The following is a 20354-nucleotide window of genomic DNA, read 5'->3' as shown; positions in this document are numbered from 1 at the left end:
CAGAGCTTTAACATAATTGTCAACTGCTAGATCTTTCAGAGCATTTATAGATTCTCCCACCCGGCCAGACACCTGGAATGGCCTACCATACAATATTTCAAAGGGGCTTAATTTAAGCCTGCTTCTGGGAGCCACTCTGATCCATAGCAGGGCAACTGGCAAGGCCTTATCCCAAGTTAAATTAGTCTCTTGACATATTTTAGCAATGCTCCTTTTTAATGTATAATTCATTTTCTCGGTTTTTTTCTGTTGATCGTAGTCTCCAGGATGAATGTAGCTTCCAGTTCATTTGCAGTGCTTTAGACACTTGTTGGGTTACGCTAGAGACAAAAGCAGGCCCATTATCACTTTGAAGGGAGTTAGGCACTCCAGATCAGGGGATAATGTCCTTAAGGAGGGCTCTAACCACTTTGGAGGCTTTTTCTGTCCTGGGGCGATATGCCTCCACCCGTCCAGAAAAAGTGTCCATAAATAATAGCAGGTACCTGAAATTTCCTGTAGCTCGAGGCATTTGAGTAAAGTCTATTTGCCAGTCCTCGGTGGGGTAGGTTCCTCTGTGCTGAGTCCCCACCTGGGGAAGCCTGACGGCAGTTTTTGTGTTATTTTTCGCATAAATCATGCAATTTTGAGTGACTTGCTGGATGGCCCTTCGTAGGTTAGGCCCCATTTATATATCTTTGAATCTGTTGTAAGGTGGCATCTCTCCCGTAATGGGTACTATTATGAATGTGCTGCAGCACAGTATCCAAGAGGGCCTCAGGAATCAAAACAATTCCTTGTACTTTACATTTCTAGCCAAGTGAGGTGTGATCAAGAGGGAATCCCCATTTTTGGCTCTCTCCTTCTCCTTTCCTGAATACACTGGCTGGTATTTTGACAAGTCGATCTGTGGGAGAAGTGACCATATCATGGATTGTTAACCCCATTCCTTTGCTGCTTTCTTTGCAGCTTGGTCAGCTAACTGACTGCCCTTTATTATATGAGTCTCACCCTTCTGGTGGCCTGGGCAGTGCATTGCAGCCACTTGTGAGGGCTTATGGACTGCTTCTAATAGTGACAGGATTTCAGAAGCAAGTTTTATGTCTTTATTGTTTGAAGCGAGAAGCCCCCTTTCTTTCCAGATCGCCCCGTGAGCATGCACCACAGAGAATGCATAGTGAGAGTCTGTGTATATATTTACTTGCTTCCCTTTAGCGAGGAGCAGGGCTCTTGTCAGAGCAACGATTTCTGCCTTCCGAGCTGAGCTCCCTGGGGGCAGGGCTTTTGCTTCAACAATCCTTTCAAGGGTTACCATCACATACCTAGTGCATCACCTACTTTGGTCCATGAAGCTGCTTCCATCGGTGAACAATTCCATATCTGGCTCAGCCAAGGTCTGCTAGAGTACACTAGCTTGATGACGTGTAGGCAGTCGTGCTCTGGGAGCAACGTGGCTGGATTTAGGGCGGAAGTGACCTGAAGTCTTACGTTGGGACTGTCCAGGAGAATGGCTTGGACTTTCCCATTCTCCCAGAAGTCAGCCAATAGCCCCCTTTCTGCTCCAGTAAAGAAAGGACATGTGAGGGACATACACAGTGGTGGGTTGCCCAGGGTAAACTTCTCAGCTTCCTGAAATATGTCACAAGTAGCTGCTACAGCTCTAAGGCAGAGGGGTCATCCCTTAACAGTCTGTTCTCGTCTGTCTTGAGAAGCAGGCAACAGGTTGAGGGCTATTCCCCGGAGTTTGAATTAACACCCCAAGACTTATGCCTTACCTCTCATGGACATACAATTTGAAAGGTTTCTTTAACTCTGGTTCTTCCAAAGCCGAGGCTGAGACTGACTTTGTTTTTTATTGTTTCAAAGGCTGTTTGGCATTCTGTAGTCCAAGTAAGGGGCTCAAAATCATGTCCCTTTAAAGCCTCACAGAGGGGCTTTACTATGAGCCCATAGTTCGGGATCCAAACCTGACCGAACCCTGCCATTCCCAGAAACCCCCTCAGTTGTCTGCAAGTCTTGAGTGTTCCCAAGCCTGCAATTTCCCGTTTTCTATTAGTCAAAAGACCCCACTGTCCTTGGAAAGGACAAAGCCCAGATACGTGACTTGTTGCTTACATATTTGGGCTTTTTTCTGGGAAACCTTATATCCACAATTGGCCAAATAATTTAGGGTTCTAATGGTATTTTGTAGACACTTATGTAGGGCCTGCTATAAGCAAATTGTCCACATATTGGAGTAAAAGTCCTTCATCCAATATTAAGTTTCTAAGGTCCCTAGCCAACAGTTCCCCAAACAAGGTAGGGGAATCCTTAAATCCTTGAGACAGGACTGTCCAACAATACTGTTAGACTACCTGTGTTTCTGGGTCCTGCCATTCAAAAGCAAACAGTTGCTGTGATTCTTCTGCAATAGGAATGCAGAAAAAAGCATCCTTCAAGTCCAAAACTGAGAATCAGCTGTATTCTCCCAGAAGAGCTGTAAGCAGAGTGTATGGATTAGGTACCACAGGGTGCAAATCTTGGACTATATCATTAATAGCCCTCAAGTCTTGGACAAAGCAATACTCTGCTGAGTTTGGCTTTTTGACCAGGAAAATAAGGCTGTTATATGGGGATCTGCAAGGTTTATTCAGTCCTATTTTCAAAAACTTTTGGAGAATTGGCTGAATTCCCTTTTGGGCCTCTGGCCTCAGAGGGTATTGTTTTAGATTAGGTGTCCCAGCATCCCTTTTCAATGGGATTTGTATTGGCCATGCGTTTTTGGCCTTCCCTGGAGTACCATCAGTCCACATTTCTGGCCTCACCTTTTCATAGACCTCAGGGGGAAAGAGCTCTGTCTCCTTTTCTGGGGCATCCATAAGTGCCATCTGTAGGCTTATAGCGTACTGCGGTGGGACCCTGATGTCAAGCTGTCCTGACAAAAAAGTTAAGTTACCAGAGCATGTAATTTACAAAGGAGATCTCGGCCCAGAAGAGTGATTGGACACACTGGCATGTAGAAGAAACTGTGTTTCAGGGTGAGGTCCCCTAATTGGCATTCTAGAGGTTATAAGAAAACGATTTTGTACTTCTCCAGAAACTCCTGTGACCAGAATGGATTGAGATGTTTTCTGTGCCACCTTGGTGTTTACCACAGAGTATGTTGCACCTGTATCTATCAGAAAGTCAATCAACTTGGCCCCCACTGTCAAAGTTACCTGGGGCTCCTGTGGGGAAATTGGAATTGGACGCCTCAAGTCCAAGGGAGCCCCGGGCCTCTTCATTCATTTTCAGAGTGTTCCTCCCTTTCTACCATATGAGAGGCTCCTATCTTTCTTTTATTGTTTTCTTTCTTATTCTTCAGCCTAGGGCAATCTTTTTTCCAATGCCCTTCCTCCTTGCAGTAAGCGCATTGTTCTCTCCCCAGTGGTGGCTTACCTCTCTCTGGGTTAGTAGCCTTCCAGAAATCCAGTGCTGCTGCCAGCAAAGTGGCGTTCCATCTTGCATCCTCTTGCCTCTGTCGTTGTGCCCTGTTGTTGAACACGTTAAAAGCAACATCTACCAATTGAGAAGGGTTCATTCCAAGTGCACCATCAAACTTTTGTAATTTTCTTCTTATATCTGGGGCACTTTGCCCAATGAACGTCACATTTACCATTCTCCTATTTTGGGGGGGCCTCAGGGTCTGCATCAGTGTGGCACCTATAAGCTTGATACATTCTTTCTAGAAATTCTGGTGGATCCTCATTTGGTTTTTGGTGTATCTCCCGAATTTTGTCTAAGCTCTTTTGCCTAGGTACTCCCTTTCTAAGACTCACTAAGACACATCTCCTATAATATTCTAGAAGTGGCATGCCCCCATTATTAGGATCCCAGTCAGGCTCAGCAATAGGAACTGCCAGATTTGCTTCTGGAGCTTCATCTGGATCTGGTAGATGGAGCTGGTGTGATTCCTTTCTAGCCTTGTCAACAGCCATCCTTCTTTCATCCCCAGTAAGCATCATATTCATAGGAGTGTGAATGTCTGCCCAAGAGGGATGGTGAGTGGCAAAGAGAGAAGTGAGAAGTTCAGTCACATGGAGGGGGTCCTCTTGGTATGTAGGGTTACGGTTTTTCCAATTAAACAAATCTGAAGTTGAGAATGGCTTGTGCATCCATACAAACACAGTTTGTTGGCCATCTGCATTAAGGCTTCCTATGGGATATTGGCACAAGGGAAATTGCCCTGCTCCGAAAGTGGCTCCCAGTCCAAATTGGGTGCCCTGTTGGGTCTTAGATGGTGACACCAAACCAGGCCCCTCCGCCCCAAGGGTTAACATAAAAACTTCTAATTGATCCCCATAAGTAGGGGAAACAGGGGGCCGTGAATATGTTGGTGGCATGGGGGCTGTCGGAACAACTGCTGTTGCACTCTGCTCGGCCAGTGGAGGAGCCAGGTTGGCCAGAGGGGGTTTTAAGTTTTGAAATAACATGTCCTCACTCTCACTTTCTCCCTCTCCCTTTTGTAGAACAGGTTTTCCCTTAGTTTTCCTTTCAGACAGCTGTACCATAAGGTGGCAGCTATCTGACTTCTTTCCCTCCTGATGCAATAGCATAAATGCTTCTACATTATCATTTTTACGGGCTCTTTCACAATGCAATTGTAATGGCAAGATTGTATAATAATTAAGTGAGCCATTCAAGGGCCATCTCTCTCCTGATCCTAAAGTATATTGGGACCACACACTATTACAATAGAATATCATCTCTTCCTTAGTCATAGGCCCATAGCTATATTTTGCCCATTTATTTAAGATACACCCCAAAGGGCTTTCCTTAGGGACAGATGGAGTATTTCCCATATTTATAAGTTCAAGAATAACAAAACACAAAAAGCACAGGCACATTCCAATACCAAAGGCACAAACAGTTTCCATCATGAATGAACGCAGGACAAGAGCAAATGAACACAAAACAAAAGCAAATGAATCTGTTCACAAATCAGGTAGAGTCCAACAGCGATTCCCCTCTCCAACAGGGTACCCCAATCAAATGAACAAATTGGCTTGTCCCTTAGAGCAAAAGCCCAAATTGAGGGGGGAGAATGTTCCCGGTTGTACACACCAGAGTGACTTACCCTACTATATAGAGCCCATCGGCTCCCAAAGGTCGGTTCCTTGCTCCAACTACCAAGCGCTGGGGCAGCTGGTGCCACTTCAGGGAATTTTGAAGGGAAGATCCTCAGGACAAGCGGACCCAGCAACTGCTAGGGCCTTACCCGAAAATTCCCCAACCTGGGATGGCTGGCCACAAGCAGCAAGGCTCCTGGCTAGCTTTGCCAAAAATTTGTTACCAAGCCCAAGCTCATTCTGCTTGCCACATGAAAGGCCAATAAATCAGGAGATCAGTTGTTGGAGCAAGGAATAACAACCAATGGTTGAGTGGGACCACTAACGGTAGTTTGTTGACAGTTGATTGCTAATGGTTGCTTGCTTGGGGGAGGAGCCCACTGTGACACCAACCAATGGCTGAGCAGGGCTGCTGTAGCTCATACCTGCCCCGCCCCTATTACAGTCTCTGCCTCTGTCCTCACACATCTCCCTGTGTCTCTCTCTTCTTTTGAAAAGAGAGCATCAGTCATAGTGTATTAGGTCCCATCCTACTCCAGTATGACCTCATCTTAACTAGTTATATCTGCAACAAGCCTCTTTCTAAAGAAGGTCACATTTTGAGGTATTCAGGGTTACGAATTCACCATATCTTTCCAGGAGACATAGTTCAACCCATAACAAGTAGGAAGCCAAGGCAGAAAATATACATTGGGGCATTATCAAAATTGAACATATTATTTAAAGATACAGGCCTGGATAAGAATGCCAAGGGAGTGAGTCAGGACAATCTCAAATGTTGAGAATTTAAAGGAACCAGCAAAGGAGATTGGACAGGTCATGATGTAGGAGAGAAACCAGAAGAGCAACATGGCCTAGAAGTTTGGTGAAGAGATTCATTCCAGGAGGATGGAGTGCTCAATATGTAAAATGCTTCTGACAAATCCAGCATAATTTGATAATTATAATTAACTGATAATTAACTATGGGATTACAGAGTTGACGGGAGGATATAAAGTTAATACTCCAAAAACACTCACAGTTGTTTGGTATATAGTAAGAGCTTAACACGTGTTCACTCTTATTTTGAAGAGGGGTGATATAGGGCAGCCCATATTCTGCTATGTGAACTTTAGGTTTTAACCCAATAGATCCATTCAGACGGCAGAGCTTAGTGGTTAGAAAGCATAAGCTGTGGAGCCAACCCATCTGGAGTTGAATTCAGGCTCTACTACTTAGTAGCTGGGTAATCTTCTTCAAATTGCTTAGTCTCTCTTTGCCTCAGTTTCATTATTATTTACATGAGGACATTAATATATTTGAATGAACTCGCGTCAAAATTGCTCTGAGCAAGCTGTGTTGGTGCACCGTTAAGCATATATTTTTGTAATAGGGACAGTGCGGGCACGCTAATGGTCCCATTCCGCCAACAGTCAATGTCACAGTGGTCCCCACAGTGGCAGTTTCCCTGGGTCATTGTCCTCAGGACCGGCCTCGTTTATGCACTCTCCCCCTTTGCCCCAGCAGTTGCCGCCCAATGTTGTGACTGTGAATTTGGGGGACCCTCTGCTGGTGTGAAATGCCAGTTGAAGGTGCTACGGCTGGAACATTGTGACCTTGTAATAGGGGTGGTCGCTCATCGCATCTGATGTGCAAGGCCCCAGCACAGGCATTGTGGGGGTGCCTCTGGCAGCAAGGGGAGGCCAGGAAGCTGGGGCGTTTGCCCTCCCCAAGGTCAGGGAGGACAGGAAATGGCCCCGGAGGAAATAATGCAGCTGCCTGGCCTGCCTGCTCCTACCAAGCCCTCCCCGAGGTGGGGCAGTGCAAGCCTGGACAAACGGGCTGGCCGGGGCTACCGCACCAGGATACAGGATTTGACACTCTCCCCAAATGGTCCCTCCACGCCAGTACAGGGGACATTTGGTGCCCGGGCCTGGCGCCCAAGATGCCGGCCTCTGCCCACCCACATGCCAGGCATCTGCTACTGGATGGTGTGAACCCCTCAGCTCAGCTGCTGTCCACGCCCCTGTGGTGCCCTCCTAGGATGTCACAAAGGCAGGGAAGGTGCGCAGCGGTTAGCATGAGACCCTTGCCACGGGGGTCAGAGGGCCCACTCAGCCAACAGTCAGCTCGCAGGGGTCCTCGAGTCAGAGAGTGTGGTGAGAGTGTGGATGGCGGCCTTCTCCCCAGGTCAGCTGGGGGGCCTGGGGACAGGCTGAGGGCTGTGTCCCACGGAGCTCCAGAGCCCCCTCTACCGCTGCCCACTGGCCAGGCTCAGGCCTTGAAGCAGCAGTGAACCTCTCCCCCATCCCCACCTCAGCAACGTAATAGTGGTGGCAGTCTCCATTCATCGCAGTCCATGGAAGTATCAGATTCTCTCCAGTTTAAATAGGGCCAGCTGGGTCCTGGGCGCCTGGCTCTGTCAGTGATGGTGGCTGGGCAGGGTCTGGGGACCTGGCCCTGAGGGCACCACTAGCTGAGATCTGCCTTTTCAGCTGGGCGTGGGCACTGGCGGGAGGACCCAGACTGGGTGCTGGATGAACATTCCAAGACAGGGTGACCGGCCTGCACAGTGCCCCCTCCTCTTAGCTAGGACCTGACCTCGGAGCCTGGGAACCTTGAACAAGTAAATTGAGCGGTAATGACATTGCTTTGCTTATGGGATTTGTTAAAAGCTGCAAGGAGGCATGGAGGCCGAAATAAATGCCTCCCCTTCCTTTTCTTGTCAGAACAGAGAATAACGTTTATTTTGATGGAGGTTTACAGGAACATCATGACCTGACCATGACCTGACCTCAAGAACAAAGGATCTGACACCAAGAAGTTTGCAACAACTAACTACATCCCTCCCTCACCTTTCCTATAAAAGGGCTTTGTGGAAAGCTTTTGGGGAGTTCGGGGTTTTTAAGGCGTGAGCCACCCATCTCCTTGCATGGCCCTGCAATAATCCTTTCTCTGCTCCAGACTCCGATGTGTTTCAGTATTGTTTGGCCTCACTGTGCATTGGGTACACGGACTTGCATTTGGTAACATTTTGGTAACATGACCATCTCACCCATGGCCCTGCAATAATCCTTTCTCTGCTCCAAACTCCAATGTTTTCATATTGTTTGGCCTCACTGTGCATTGGGCACACAGACTTGCATTCGGTAACACCGAGACCTAGGTGGACAGCTACAAGAACAAAGGATGCAACACTAAGAAGTTTGTAACAACTAACCACGCCCCTCCCTCACCTGACCTTTAAAAGAGCTTTGCTGAAAGCCTTTGGGGGAGTTTGGGGATTTTTAAGGCATGGGCTACCCATCTCCTTGCATGGCCCTGCAGTAATCCTTTCTCTGCTCCAGACTCCGATGTGTTTCAGTATTGTTTGGCCTCACTGTGCATTGGGCACACGGACTTGCGTTTGGTAACATTTTCACCAAAAAAAAAAAAAAAAAAAACCCACTTCTGTACTACTTCGTGATTATTAAAGAGATCTGGCTACGTGGACCTGAGAGGTGCTGCAATGTCTTGTTTTGAGTATAAGGTTAAGGAGCTTTGTGAACTGAATTGGGGCCCACCTTGATCCAACAATGTTTATTTGGCTGCATACTGTCTAATTTTACTCTCCAGGAGAATATGTCGTCATGACAACCCACTTCCATCTCAAGCGAAAAATTGGCTACTTTGTGATCCAGACCTACTTGCCATGTATCATGACTGTCATTCTGTCACAAGTGTCTTTCTGGCTCAACAGAGAATCTGTCCCTGCCCGCACGGTCTTTGGTGAGTGTTGTTTTATGGAGAATGGGGCAGGGGCAGGGGTGAGGAAGGTGGAAGAACCATTACTGGAGTGAATGTGAGGAACACCTGAGCCCAGCATTAGTAACTAAGTCACTGGATCTTGGTGTTTCTAGCAACTGAATTCTTAAAAGGCAGTGGAAATAAGAGGGTTGAAGTATTAAGATTTACTGAAATGCTTCCTGTCTCAGTCAGGTTTGCTTCAGGAGCTGGAGAGGGATGGAGCCTTCAGTGAAAAGGAGAGGAAATTAGTGGGCAGAGTTGGAGAAAGTGAAGGGTGGGAAACTAAGCTGACAACAGAGAAGTAGATTGGGGCTTTCTTATGACCCATTTTTTTAATAGGACCATCTGACTTTGCTGCTTCTCCTCTAGCCTTTTGAAAGTATGAATTATCTGATATTCAGTAAGAGCTATACAGAGTTTGAAGGTTTTTAAAATAGTACCTACAATTAGAGAAATTTTCTTCAATATGAATTTACTGTTGTCTAGGAAGAGATTTGCATGTCATTAGCACTTTTCCCTGGGAGACTTAAAGCACATAAAACATTTTCTGCCTGTTTTTCCCACTGTAAGACATTTTTTTTAGGAGATAAACATTAATTAACTCTTTAAATCTACTAAACTGTCTCCATATACTTGGATACACTGAGTACTCACAAAGACTTTTCTACCGATATTTCCTACTGATATCCTGAAGCTTTACTGTGTAGTCAGAGAGTAAATGATGTTGTTTCAGAAAGAAGAAGCATTTTAGGTCAGGTAGAAGAGGAGACAGTAGTGGAGGAAGAGAAATAATAACCTGTAAAGTAAAAAAAAAAGAAAAAAAAATTAGAAGGGTGTGATATCATGGAAGTCAAGAGAGGTGAGTGTTTCAAGAAGAAGGGAATAATCCTCTGGGGGTGAATTCTGTGTGTTTAGGTAAAATGCAGATAAAAACTGTTGGGTATCATGATATGCTTGGTTGCTAGTGATTTGAAAAGAACAGTTCTAGTGGAGTTGGGGGAGCAGAATCTATATAGGAGTAGATTAAAGATGCCCAATTTTTGGAAACATTACAAACTAGATACCCTGAAAAATCTCCCTCTACAAAATCCTAAGAAAAGCAGATAAAATATAGAAAACACTCTTTTTTAAATATCTGAACTCATAAGAAATGAAAGAAAATACTCAGTGGCCCAAATGGAAGAAGGAAGTGAAAACTGGAATGTTAATCACATGAGCTTATACTGTTGTAGCAGGAAAATGGATGGATGGATGGACTACTAGTCTTGGTAGGTAAGAATTTGAGTTTTAAGGTTACACAAGAAAGACTTTTAGCCTGAGTGAAATTAAGCGTTAGAACTAGGACTGTGGTAGGCTTAATAATGGCCCCCAATGATACCCATGTCCTAATCTCTGGAACTTGTGAATGTTAGCTTATATGGCAAGAAGGACTTTACAGATCTGAACTAAGTTAAGGATTTTGAGATGGGGAGATTATCTTGCATTATCTCAAGCAACTTTAGTTGAGTGGGACAGACATTCATTATCAAAGAAGCATATTAGACTTTTAGAAGTGCTCAAAGGAAGTGAGGAGGGCAGTCACAAAAAGACTTTGTAGAAGAGTCTTGAAAGAGAAGCACTGGGTGGCAGGCCTGGATCTCTTTTAAAATGCCAGACCTCTTTGTCCATCCATGAGGTGCACCAAATGCTTGATTGAGGGTCCTACCAGCTCTGACTAGCTAAGAGCTCTTCACAAGATGACAGTTTTAATTAAGCCTTAGAGACTAGAGTTCTAAACACCTCTACTGAGATATGGCACATAAATACTTGTGTTGCAATATAGTTCCCTCCATCTATGCTTTGGCACTGCTATGAATGTGCCAGTGTGGACAATTGCATTTGCTGATAACCATAAATGAGATAACTTGTTTCTTCCGTGAATCACTTCTTGCTCAGTGTGATCAGAGGGTTACTGAGCCTTAGATCCATTCTCAGAATTTACCAGGCTACAAATTCAGATAGTTTGTTATGAGGTGCTAGCTGTATGGCTAATTCCTGACAGGGCTTAAAATGTGTTTCTTCTGGGCTTCCCTGGTGGCGCAGTGGTTGAGAGCCCGCCTGCCGATGCAGGCGACACGGGTTCGTGCCCCGGTCCGGGAAGATCCCACATGCCGCGGAACGGCTGGGCCCGTGAGCCATGGCCGCTGAGCCTGCGCGTCCGGAGCCTGTGCTCCGCAACGGGAGAGGCCACGACAGTGAGAGGCCCACGTACCGCAAAAAAAAAAAAAAAAAAAAAAAAAAAAAAAAAAAAAGTGTTTCTTCTAACTCTCTGCCTAGTTTGTGCAAAGGTGCTCCTTTAGGATCTGTCTGCTGAAACTGTATTAAGTCTTTTCCAGTCTGGATTTTCATTTATATAGTAAATATGTAAGTAAGGTACTCAAGGAATCAAGATATGAAAGGAGGGTCCAGAGGCTGCAGCACACATGGCTTTCTCTCTGGGTAAAGTTAATAGTTAATAGTCCATATCTGCTTGCTTCTCTGTGTAACATCTCTCACCCCATTAGGACTACCTTCCATGCCCTACTTGACCCAGGCTCATGAGGGTCACATTCCCCATCTTCTTGAGGAATCAGAAAGAGGTTCTGACTATTCCTTCTTCCTCAATTCTGGATGATTTTGGGTACACAACTGCACCATCAAAATTCTGGGGGAGACAGTAGGGAATATTCATAGATGGGGAGAAAAAGGCAAGGAGAGATTAAAGAAATTGCCCAAGATACAAAGCAAGTAAGTGGCAGAACTGAGGACTTCCTACTTCTAGTGTAGATATTCAAGACTAGAATACTCTTGCTAAAAATTATAAAATTACTATTATTATTGTTAAAATGTGATTATAATTAGACTACTATAATTAATTATATAATTATGGCAATACAATTGTTAATAACAACAGTAAAAATAAGAGTAATGTTAATTATAGAAGCTGCTATTTATTGAGTGACTACTCTGTGCCAGATATTGTGCTGTGGGCTTTATGAACATCATCTATCTCATTTGATTCCCCAACAAATCTCTGAGTCTGGTATCATCACACACATTTGACACATGACAAAACTTAGAGGGGTAAAACACCTTGCTCAAGGTCACATTACAAGTAAGTGGGGTTGCCAGAATTTGAGTCTATTTCAGTTTGACTCTAAAGCTCATATTGTTAACCACAACACTATATAGCTCATATGTATATCTAATATATGAACAGATTAGAAATAAAATTTTTAATAGAATTTAAAAGTGAATAAAAGGAAGCCTTAAATTTAGGTTAATAAATGCCACCAAGAAAAAGAATCAATCCATTTAAAAGAAAGCTGTGGTTTGGCAAAAACTCATAAGAAACAGATGTTAGAATAGTTTTGGTTGTTCACAAATTCAGTAGGACCTAGACTGTGATGCAGCTGAAGAACAATTTTCCACAATAGTTTGTTGTGTTATTAGGAGAATAGTGTCCATAATAAGGGAAATGAAACTCCTAATAAGCTCAGACCATGTCCTGAGTCTTGGGCTCAGTTCCGGTCTGTTCAGAAGATAACTGCCAGAGTGGGGAAGGAGGAGAAATGAAAGAAGGAACTGGCCATGCTCTGGAGATGAATAGACACGCAAGGGACTATGACCACCCTCTCCAACTCTCTGAAGTCCTGTCCCAGAAATGAAGAAGCAGACTTTTCTTTCTTGTGTCACCAGAGAGAGCTCTGAGATCAGTCAGTGGGTCAGGAGTTAGAGAAAGGCAGGTTTCAGTTCATAAGGTAGATTTTTCTAATTAGAAAGCTCTCTTACAATGAAATAGCTTACCTACTTTTCAATGGAAATGTTTAAGCAGAGCTTAGAGGACAACTTTTAAGTGCTATACTGGAGATTCCTATTCCTGTGATAATTGGGATGGAGTGGTTACTAGGTAGAACCATTCTGTTTTGACATTCTCTGTTTTTTACTTTAAAGGGGCCATTTTGGGTGGGGTGTATCTCCTCCTTTCAAGCAGGAAGTTGGTGATATCATCAGATATGCTCTAAATGTCTTTCACTGGCAAATGGTTCTCATTTTCTCTCTCCCCAGGTGTCACCACTGTTCTCACCATGACCACCTTGAGTATCAGTGCCAGAAACTCCTTACCTAAAGTGGCATATGCGACGGCCATGGATTGGTTCATAGCCGTCTGTTATGCCTTTGTATTTTCTGCGCTGATTGAATTTGCCACTGTTAACTACTTCACAAAGCGGAGTTGGGCTTGGGAAGGCAAGAAGGTGCCAGAGGCCCTGGAAATGAAGGTAAGATACAGAAAGGGTGGGGGCTGGGAAGCACTCCCTGAGAGAACTGTATTGGAACCAGGAGTGGGCAGCCTGCAGCCTATGGGAACTGGCCAGGGCTGTGTGCTATTCACTGGGGTCATCAATCCAATTCTCAACTGGAGTGCTTCTTGGCAGTGTGGAGTGTTTGCTGGGGGCAAAGAAAAGAGGGTAGGTATCATGGAGGGCTGATGTCTTGCAGTGAGGGATCAAACCTAAGTGTGACACTGCTGAACCCAAGGGGAACCTGTTGTACCCAGAAGAGTGGACTTTATCTTCAACCCAGAAAACAGTCTCTAGGGCCACTTCTGCCCCTCACTTTTCCAGTATGTTCCCATTACCATCAAACAAAAGTGATCATCATTCCTTCTATGTCTTTGTTTATTTTTTACTCTCTACCTGGAATGTTCTTTTCTTATTTTCCTGCCTGGTAAAGACCTGCTTAGTCTTTAAGACCCAGATGAAGTGCTATTTTCTCCATAGAATATTTCCAGAATCATGCAGATAGCTTTAGCTTTTCTTGGGGTGGGGGGAGGGTGCTCATGATATTAAGAGCATTTATTTGTATTAGAGTTATTTGTCTGCTTCCTCACTAGACTGAACTTCTTGAGGGCAGGGGCTTGTCTGCATTCTTTCTAACTAGCTAGTATCCTTGCACAGCATCTGACTCATAGTAAAAGCTGAATAAATGTTAATTGGATTGGTGGATGGGAAGGAAGAAAAAAAGAGAGAAAAAAATGCCAGTAAACCACCTGGAATTGGTAAAAATAAAAACATGAATAAAGTGAAATCAAGATTGTTGTCCTTGGCTGCTTTAAAAGAGTTCAGATCTCTAGCTCTAGATGAAGACTAACCCAAGATGCTAAAAAGAACTGGCAGATATGGTCCCAGAACCATTCTAGTACTCTTTGAAGAATCATGGAGAAGAGAAAACATAATGAAGACTTTTCAAACCGGAGGAATAGATTCCATAGAATATAGACTGGTGAGTTGGAAAAATTTTGGAATAGATTTTAACTATTTATTTAGATAGAATTTATTAACTCCTTGCTATAAATTATGAAGAAATAACTAGTGCCTGTCATCTCCCAACTTTTATTTGTTATACTACTTTTTCTGCATTGTCAAGTTTCATAGCATTTACATGCTTTTATGCAGCCATAATTTCTATAGTTGATTAGTCATAGTTCTACATTTACATAGGCTCTCTTCTCAAAATAGTCCTTTTATCCATTTTTCTGTTCATTGCTTAGTTACCTCAAGGCTGTCCTCTGGAAGTTTCTTTAAGAAGGGTTCATAGAAACCATATTTCTTACCATCTTACATGTGTAAAATTATCTGTCAATTGTGTTTATACTTAAATTATATTTGGGCTGTTGTAAAATTTGTGGGTCACCTTCTCTTTCTCTGATGTCCACATAGACATTCGTTGCTATATTCAGTTCTAGCACTGAATGTTGGTATGAAGAAATTTAAAACCTGCCTGAGAATCTCTCACATAATGGGGGAGGGGTGATTTTATGGCCTAGAAACCCATATGAATGTGTCTTTTATTTACAAATACCAGTTACTTTACAAGGATATATCTTGATCTATCTTTATGAATTTTTCCTAGGACAGCATGTTGCCCTTTAAGCCTATGGATTCACAAGTGTCTTTGTTTCAGGAAAGCTTTCCTGAAACATATCTTTGATCTGTTATCTTCCTAGAAGCACAGATTATACATATAATAGAACTTTGTCTTCCATATCTACCATTTTTCTCTAGTAATTTGTAACTGTTATTTTCCATTTCATTTTTCTCATTTTTCTCAAGTGTGTCTTCCGTGTCTCTGAACATTTTCATCCATGCCTATTCTCCTTCATTTCTATAGCAGTATTATTTTTCCTTATATTCATTTTATGATTTCTGCTGACTTAGCTTTTCATGTATTCTATGTTTGTTTTGTGTGCTGTTACACAGTCCTTTATTGGTTATTTCTTCTTGTAACATATTTTGCATCAATACCATATTATTTTTTTTCAATTGTTACTTGAAGTTGTATTTATTAGAGGAGTTCTTTACTAGCACTGCTATGTGTGAAAGTATCATTTTGGGGAGGGACTGAGAGAATGAGTAGGATGGTAATGAGTAGTTGAGAGTAAGTAGTTGAAAGTGAGTAGTTTGACCATGATCTGTTATCTATATAAATTCTTCTAAATAACTCACAAGAAAGTCCTGTATGTATGGTGTAGTGTGTGTGTGTGTGTGTGTGTGTGTGTGTGTGTGAGTGTGTGTGCGCGCACATGTGTAGTATCGTATCCTCTAATTTTTCCAGTCTCTACCTCCTCTCTACTCTGTGGTGGTCAAACAGTATTCCAGGATGTTCTCACTACCAGCCTTAAAACCATTTTGTCTCAAAACAGGGTTCATTTGTTTTCTCACTCAGGTCCTGCCACCCACCTTTTAGGACTCTATTCTTGGCCTGAAATCCAGAACAGTAGGCATCCTCAGTGTCTTCTTCATCCTGACAAATTTTTAGTGCATTTGTGTCTTCTTCACCCTGATACAATTTTTACTGCATTTGGGAGCCCTTACTTTTTGGGATGAGAAAATGCTTTCAATTTTCATCAAAGGTGGAGTTTTGGTTTCTATATCTCATTTTCCTTATAATTTTGATTGGTTACAGAGAAGAAAAAGGAGCAAAGATGTCCTTACTCTGACATATTAAACTGAAAAGTCCCTAGAATATATTATTAAACAGATGTTTTAAGAGCAGTTAGCACTAACTATTGATAGCCAACCTGAGTTCACTAAGAAGAAATTATGCCAAACTAACCTTAAGAAAATTCATGAAAAGTTTACTAGACTGGTAGAACAGGAAATATATAAATTTTATCAAGACATCTGACTAACTTTTTAAAATTATGTCTTCATGAAGAAGAAACAGCAGTTGAAAAAGTAGTACAATTATGCTGATGTAGTTGGTTGACCACCTGAAGTCAAATATAATTCATTGATGGAGGGTCATCAACCTGAATGGACGTTCCTGTGATAAGCCACAAGGCTTTGTCCTTGACCCTTCCCTCTTAAATGCTGTCATCTGTGACTTAAATGAAGATATATAATGTAGGAGATTCAAATCTGTAAGCTGGCGTTAACGAAGAGGAGTATCTTCTGAATTAGAATCAAAGAGAATTTCTGAAGTTTGAAAGAACAGGCTGAAATCAACAGATTAACATTTTCTTTTCTTTTTAAATTTTTTTATGGGAGCATAATTGCTTTACAATGTTGTGTTAGTTTCTGCTGTACAATGAAGTGAATCAGCTACATGCATACATATATCCCCTCCCTCTTGGACCTCTCTCCCACTCAACCCCCCCCACCCCACCCATCTAGGTCATCACAGAGCACCAAGCAGAGCTTCCTGTGCTTTATAGCAGGTTCTGATTAGCTATCTCTTTTATACGTGGTAGTGTATATATTCTTACACATAGATTCTAAAAAAGTTCTGGGATAAAAAAACTTAACAAAAATTGTATGTTATAAATAAGATGCTGGGATATGGGAAAAGGGCAAATTTAATATAAGCCATCCATGTGGTGTAACTCTTGAGAAGCCAAATTTTGTTTCACTCTGAGTTAGGAGTTACCTAGACCAAGTGAGATGATAAGCCCCTTTTATTCTGTACAGGTTGGGCCATGTTTAAAATATGCTGTTCCAGTTTGTTTACTACAGTGGAGAAGGGACAAATGCATTAAGGGGATGATGATTGCTAATTTCAGATATCTGAAAGGCAGTCACGGATAACTTGTGAAAAATGTGGTAGACTCTTTTTTGTGACTGGGAAGAGATGCAGTGGTTGTTTGAAGGTAGAGAGAGCACTAGAATAGATTAAGAAACTGTAAATGTAGATGTCAAAAATGATAACTGTTTCTCCAATTCCAAGGAGTACTGAAAATGAAAAAAGAGAACAAAAAGAATCGTCTAAAAGTCTTCTGCAAAGATGGTGATCTCAGTCGTCCTCCTTAGTTCCTCTCCATCGTCAATCTATTTAAGTTATTGAAAGGATGTTGATTATGAGATTTGAAAAAAAAACTATGGAATGTGTAAAAATGGATCTCTAATATGAGGGTGCTGTGCTTTGTCTACACTGCTGCAATATGAATGAACTAACAGTGAGAACCACTGACCCACAGGACAAAAAAAAATGAAGTGCATTACAAGTAAAAATAGTGAAATTTAATCATAACTTATTCTGCTTTTTTCCTTCTTTAAAGAGACATATTAAACCTTATTTGCCTCACAAAGCTAGAATGGGTGAGCACAAAACTGTTTAAAACTAATAAAAATGATTCAAAAATCTATTTCTGATCTGTACTATGATCAAGGATTAGATAAAATGTGAGGGGAAAGATAAAGGAAAGGAAAAGAAGGGGTAGGTAGGAACAAAAACTCATTTTCAAATGAAGACAAATGACTAATGACTACCTTATAATAGCACTCTGCAAAATAGATGAACTCTGGGCTTCTGAGGAACAACTACATGTTTTATCACTGCTTCCTTTAAAAATCCCATTAAAATGAGGGTAAAGAAATAAAATAGGTTTAAACCCACAAGTACCAGGAGATCTGGAGAAGGATTTCAGTCAGACAAGAGACTGTAATGCATTTTTCAAGAAAAATGAAGGGGAAAGAGAGAATAAGAACTGATTTATCAAGCTGGAGTAAGATAGAACCCCAGAGAAACTCAGTATTCAAGGTGCTTGGTACAGCAGACAGTAAATCATGGGGCTGCAATTAGGGAGATTGGCTAAAAGTCTGTGTACAGAGTAGTCAAGGCCCCAGAGCCTGCCCAACATGTAAAATGTCTACAGCCAGATGTATACTTTCCTGAAGAACAGCAGAAGCTTCTCTTCTAAAGAAGCTGAATGTCTCCAGAGAAAAGACCTCTACATAGTGACATTTTGGAGTACCCCATAAAATGACCTCATTCCAAATAATCTTCTTACATCGTAGTTTGCAAATCAACAAGCCCAGCTCAGGTACACTGGGCATACAGACATCTTTTATGTTGCCAAATAAAACTGGGATACCAAGGATTACCAAAGTGAAATTTTCAATGTGAAAATGAAAAGATTAAAAACAACAACAACAAAACTCATCTTGGCAGGAGCAGAGATAATTCAGGGAATTAAAGAGAATTTAAGAAAAACAAAAGTAAATTTTCTCTTATATTTGTAAATATATACATAAAATAAGGATAGGATGCTAATATAAAAGGAAATCAGAGAATAAAGAAGAGCTTTTGAAATGAAAAATAACTGCCAAAATAAAACTTTCAATAGAGAGGTGGGAAAATAAACTGAAGAAAATCTCCCTACAAGTAGGGTAAAAAGGAAATAAATAGAGAATGTAAAAGAAAAGGTTAAGGGGCTTAGAGATGAATCCAGAAAATTCATCCAACTCAGAGGCTGTAGAATGAGTGAACAGAGAAATGGGAGCAAAGGAAATTAACAAAGAACAAGACAGCTTTACAAATGGAAAGATATAAGCATCCAGATTGAAACTGTCCACATAGGCCCACGTAAAGTCACATCATCTTGCAATTTTAGAAAACCAGGGATAGATGATAGTCTAAAGAGATTCTAGAAAGACAGTAAATGTTATCTACAAAGAAATGATTAGCAGAATGGTATCAGACTTCTCAGCTACATTGGATGCTGGAAGACAGTGGAGCTGTAAACCCTAAATCTGAGCATTTGAATCTTATGCCTAGCCAAAGTATCACTTAAATGGAAAGGTAGAGTAGTTATTTTCAGACCTGCAGGAACTCAGAAATGTCACTTCCCATGCAGTCCACCTTAGGAAAATACTGGAGGATATGTTCTACTAAAACAAGAGAATAGAACCAAAAAGGGAACGACAGCGGATCCAGAGAAGAGGGTACCCTACAGAGGAGATAGATGAAGGGAATACATAAGATGAAATCTATGCAGCAAGCACACCTGGAGAGGAACCAGTGCAGTTTGTAGCAAGAGGCTAGAGGTATTTATATAGTCATTTATAATGATGTTATTGATTATTGATTGAACTAAAAATATTGTTATAATTGTATTGGAAGATGGAGGAAGGGTTGCATAAGTGAGGTAAATCATTATCATGAAAAGATGTATGGTTATGTGCAAAACAGATAGCAGTATAAGCGCATTATTTAGAAATATATAAATAACTAACTGTTAGAAGTATCAGCTAAGAGAATTAAAGATAATTATGAATTGCTGGACAAAGTTGGGATACTTGGGGATAAGGGTTTCCTGGTTTTCATTATAAGTCTTTACATTTATTTCTTTTTAACTAGGTGCATTACTACCTTGATTACATTTTTGGAAAATTAAAAATGATAAAAGCAAATTAAGATGAAGAAATAAACCTCTACTTTTAAAAAGAAGACAGTTATTATTCTTAGAACCGCTTTTAAAGTATTCATAAATTCTTACCTAAATTTTGGAAACACAGTAATTCTTATGCTTTTTTCCTTATTTTCAGGTAAGTATATTTGAATGCTCTAGAATAATATTTTATCTTATTTTACATTGGAGAAAATGCTCAACTTCCATCCATAGTTTGGAAAAGTTTGGTTTCTTATCATTAATGGCTTTTAAAAATTTGTCTGATATGAGAATTGCTACTCCAGCTTTCTTTTGATTTCCATTTGCATGGAGTATCTTTTTCCATCCCCTCACTTTCAGTCTGTATGTTCCCCTAGATCTGAAGTGGGTCTCTTGTAGACAGCATATGTACAGGTCTTGCTTTTGTATCCATTCAGCCAGTCCATGTCTTTTGGTGGGAGCATTTAATCCATCTACATTTAAGGTAATTATATGTATGTTCCTATTACCATTTTCTTAATTGTTTTAGGTTTGTTATTGTAGGTCTTTTCCTTCTCTTGTGTTTCCTGCCTAGAGAAGTTCCTTTAGCATATGTTGTAAAGCTGGTTTGGTGGTGCTGAATTCTCTTAGCCTCTGTAGCAGGTTTTTCCCTTTCATCCCTTTAAATATGTCCTGCCACTCCCTTCTGGCTTGCAGAGTTTCTGCTGAAAGATCAGCTGTTAACCTTATGGGGATTCCCTTGTATGTTTGTTATTTGTTGTTTTTCCCTCGCTGCTTTTAATATTTTTTCTTGTATTTAATTTTTGATAGTTTGATTAATATGTGTCTTGGCGTGT

General features: G+C 41.6%; 1 protein-coding gene across 1 annotated transcript in view; it reads left to right on the top strand.

Annotated features, from left to right (window-relative positions):
• The window catches only part of GABRA3 (gamma-aminobutyric acid type A receptor subunit alpha3), a 268649-nt gene that overhangs the window by 240341 nt on the left and 7954 nt on the right, over window positions 1–20354 (top strand). Inside the window, exons 8-9 of the mRNA XM_024116769.3 lie at window positions 8661–8813; window positions 12918–13129. Coding sequence (XP_023972537.1) covers window positions 8661–8813; window positions 12918–13129 — 365 coding nt within the window. The remainder of the gene's footprint in view (window positions 1–8660; window positions 8814–12917; window positions 13130–20354) is intronic.

Source organism: Physeter macrocephalus, chromosome 21 (genome assembly GCF_002837175.3).
Source record: "Physeter macrocephalus isolate SW-GA chromosome 21, ASM283717v5, whole genome shotgun sequence".
Taxonomy (NCBI): Eukaryota; Metazoa; Chordata; class Mammalia; order Artiodactyla; family Physeteridae; genus Physeter; species Physeter macrocephalus.
Note: the sequence above shows the minus strand (reverse complement) of the source record. Positions and strands in the feature narration are given on the sequence as shown.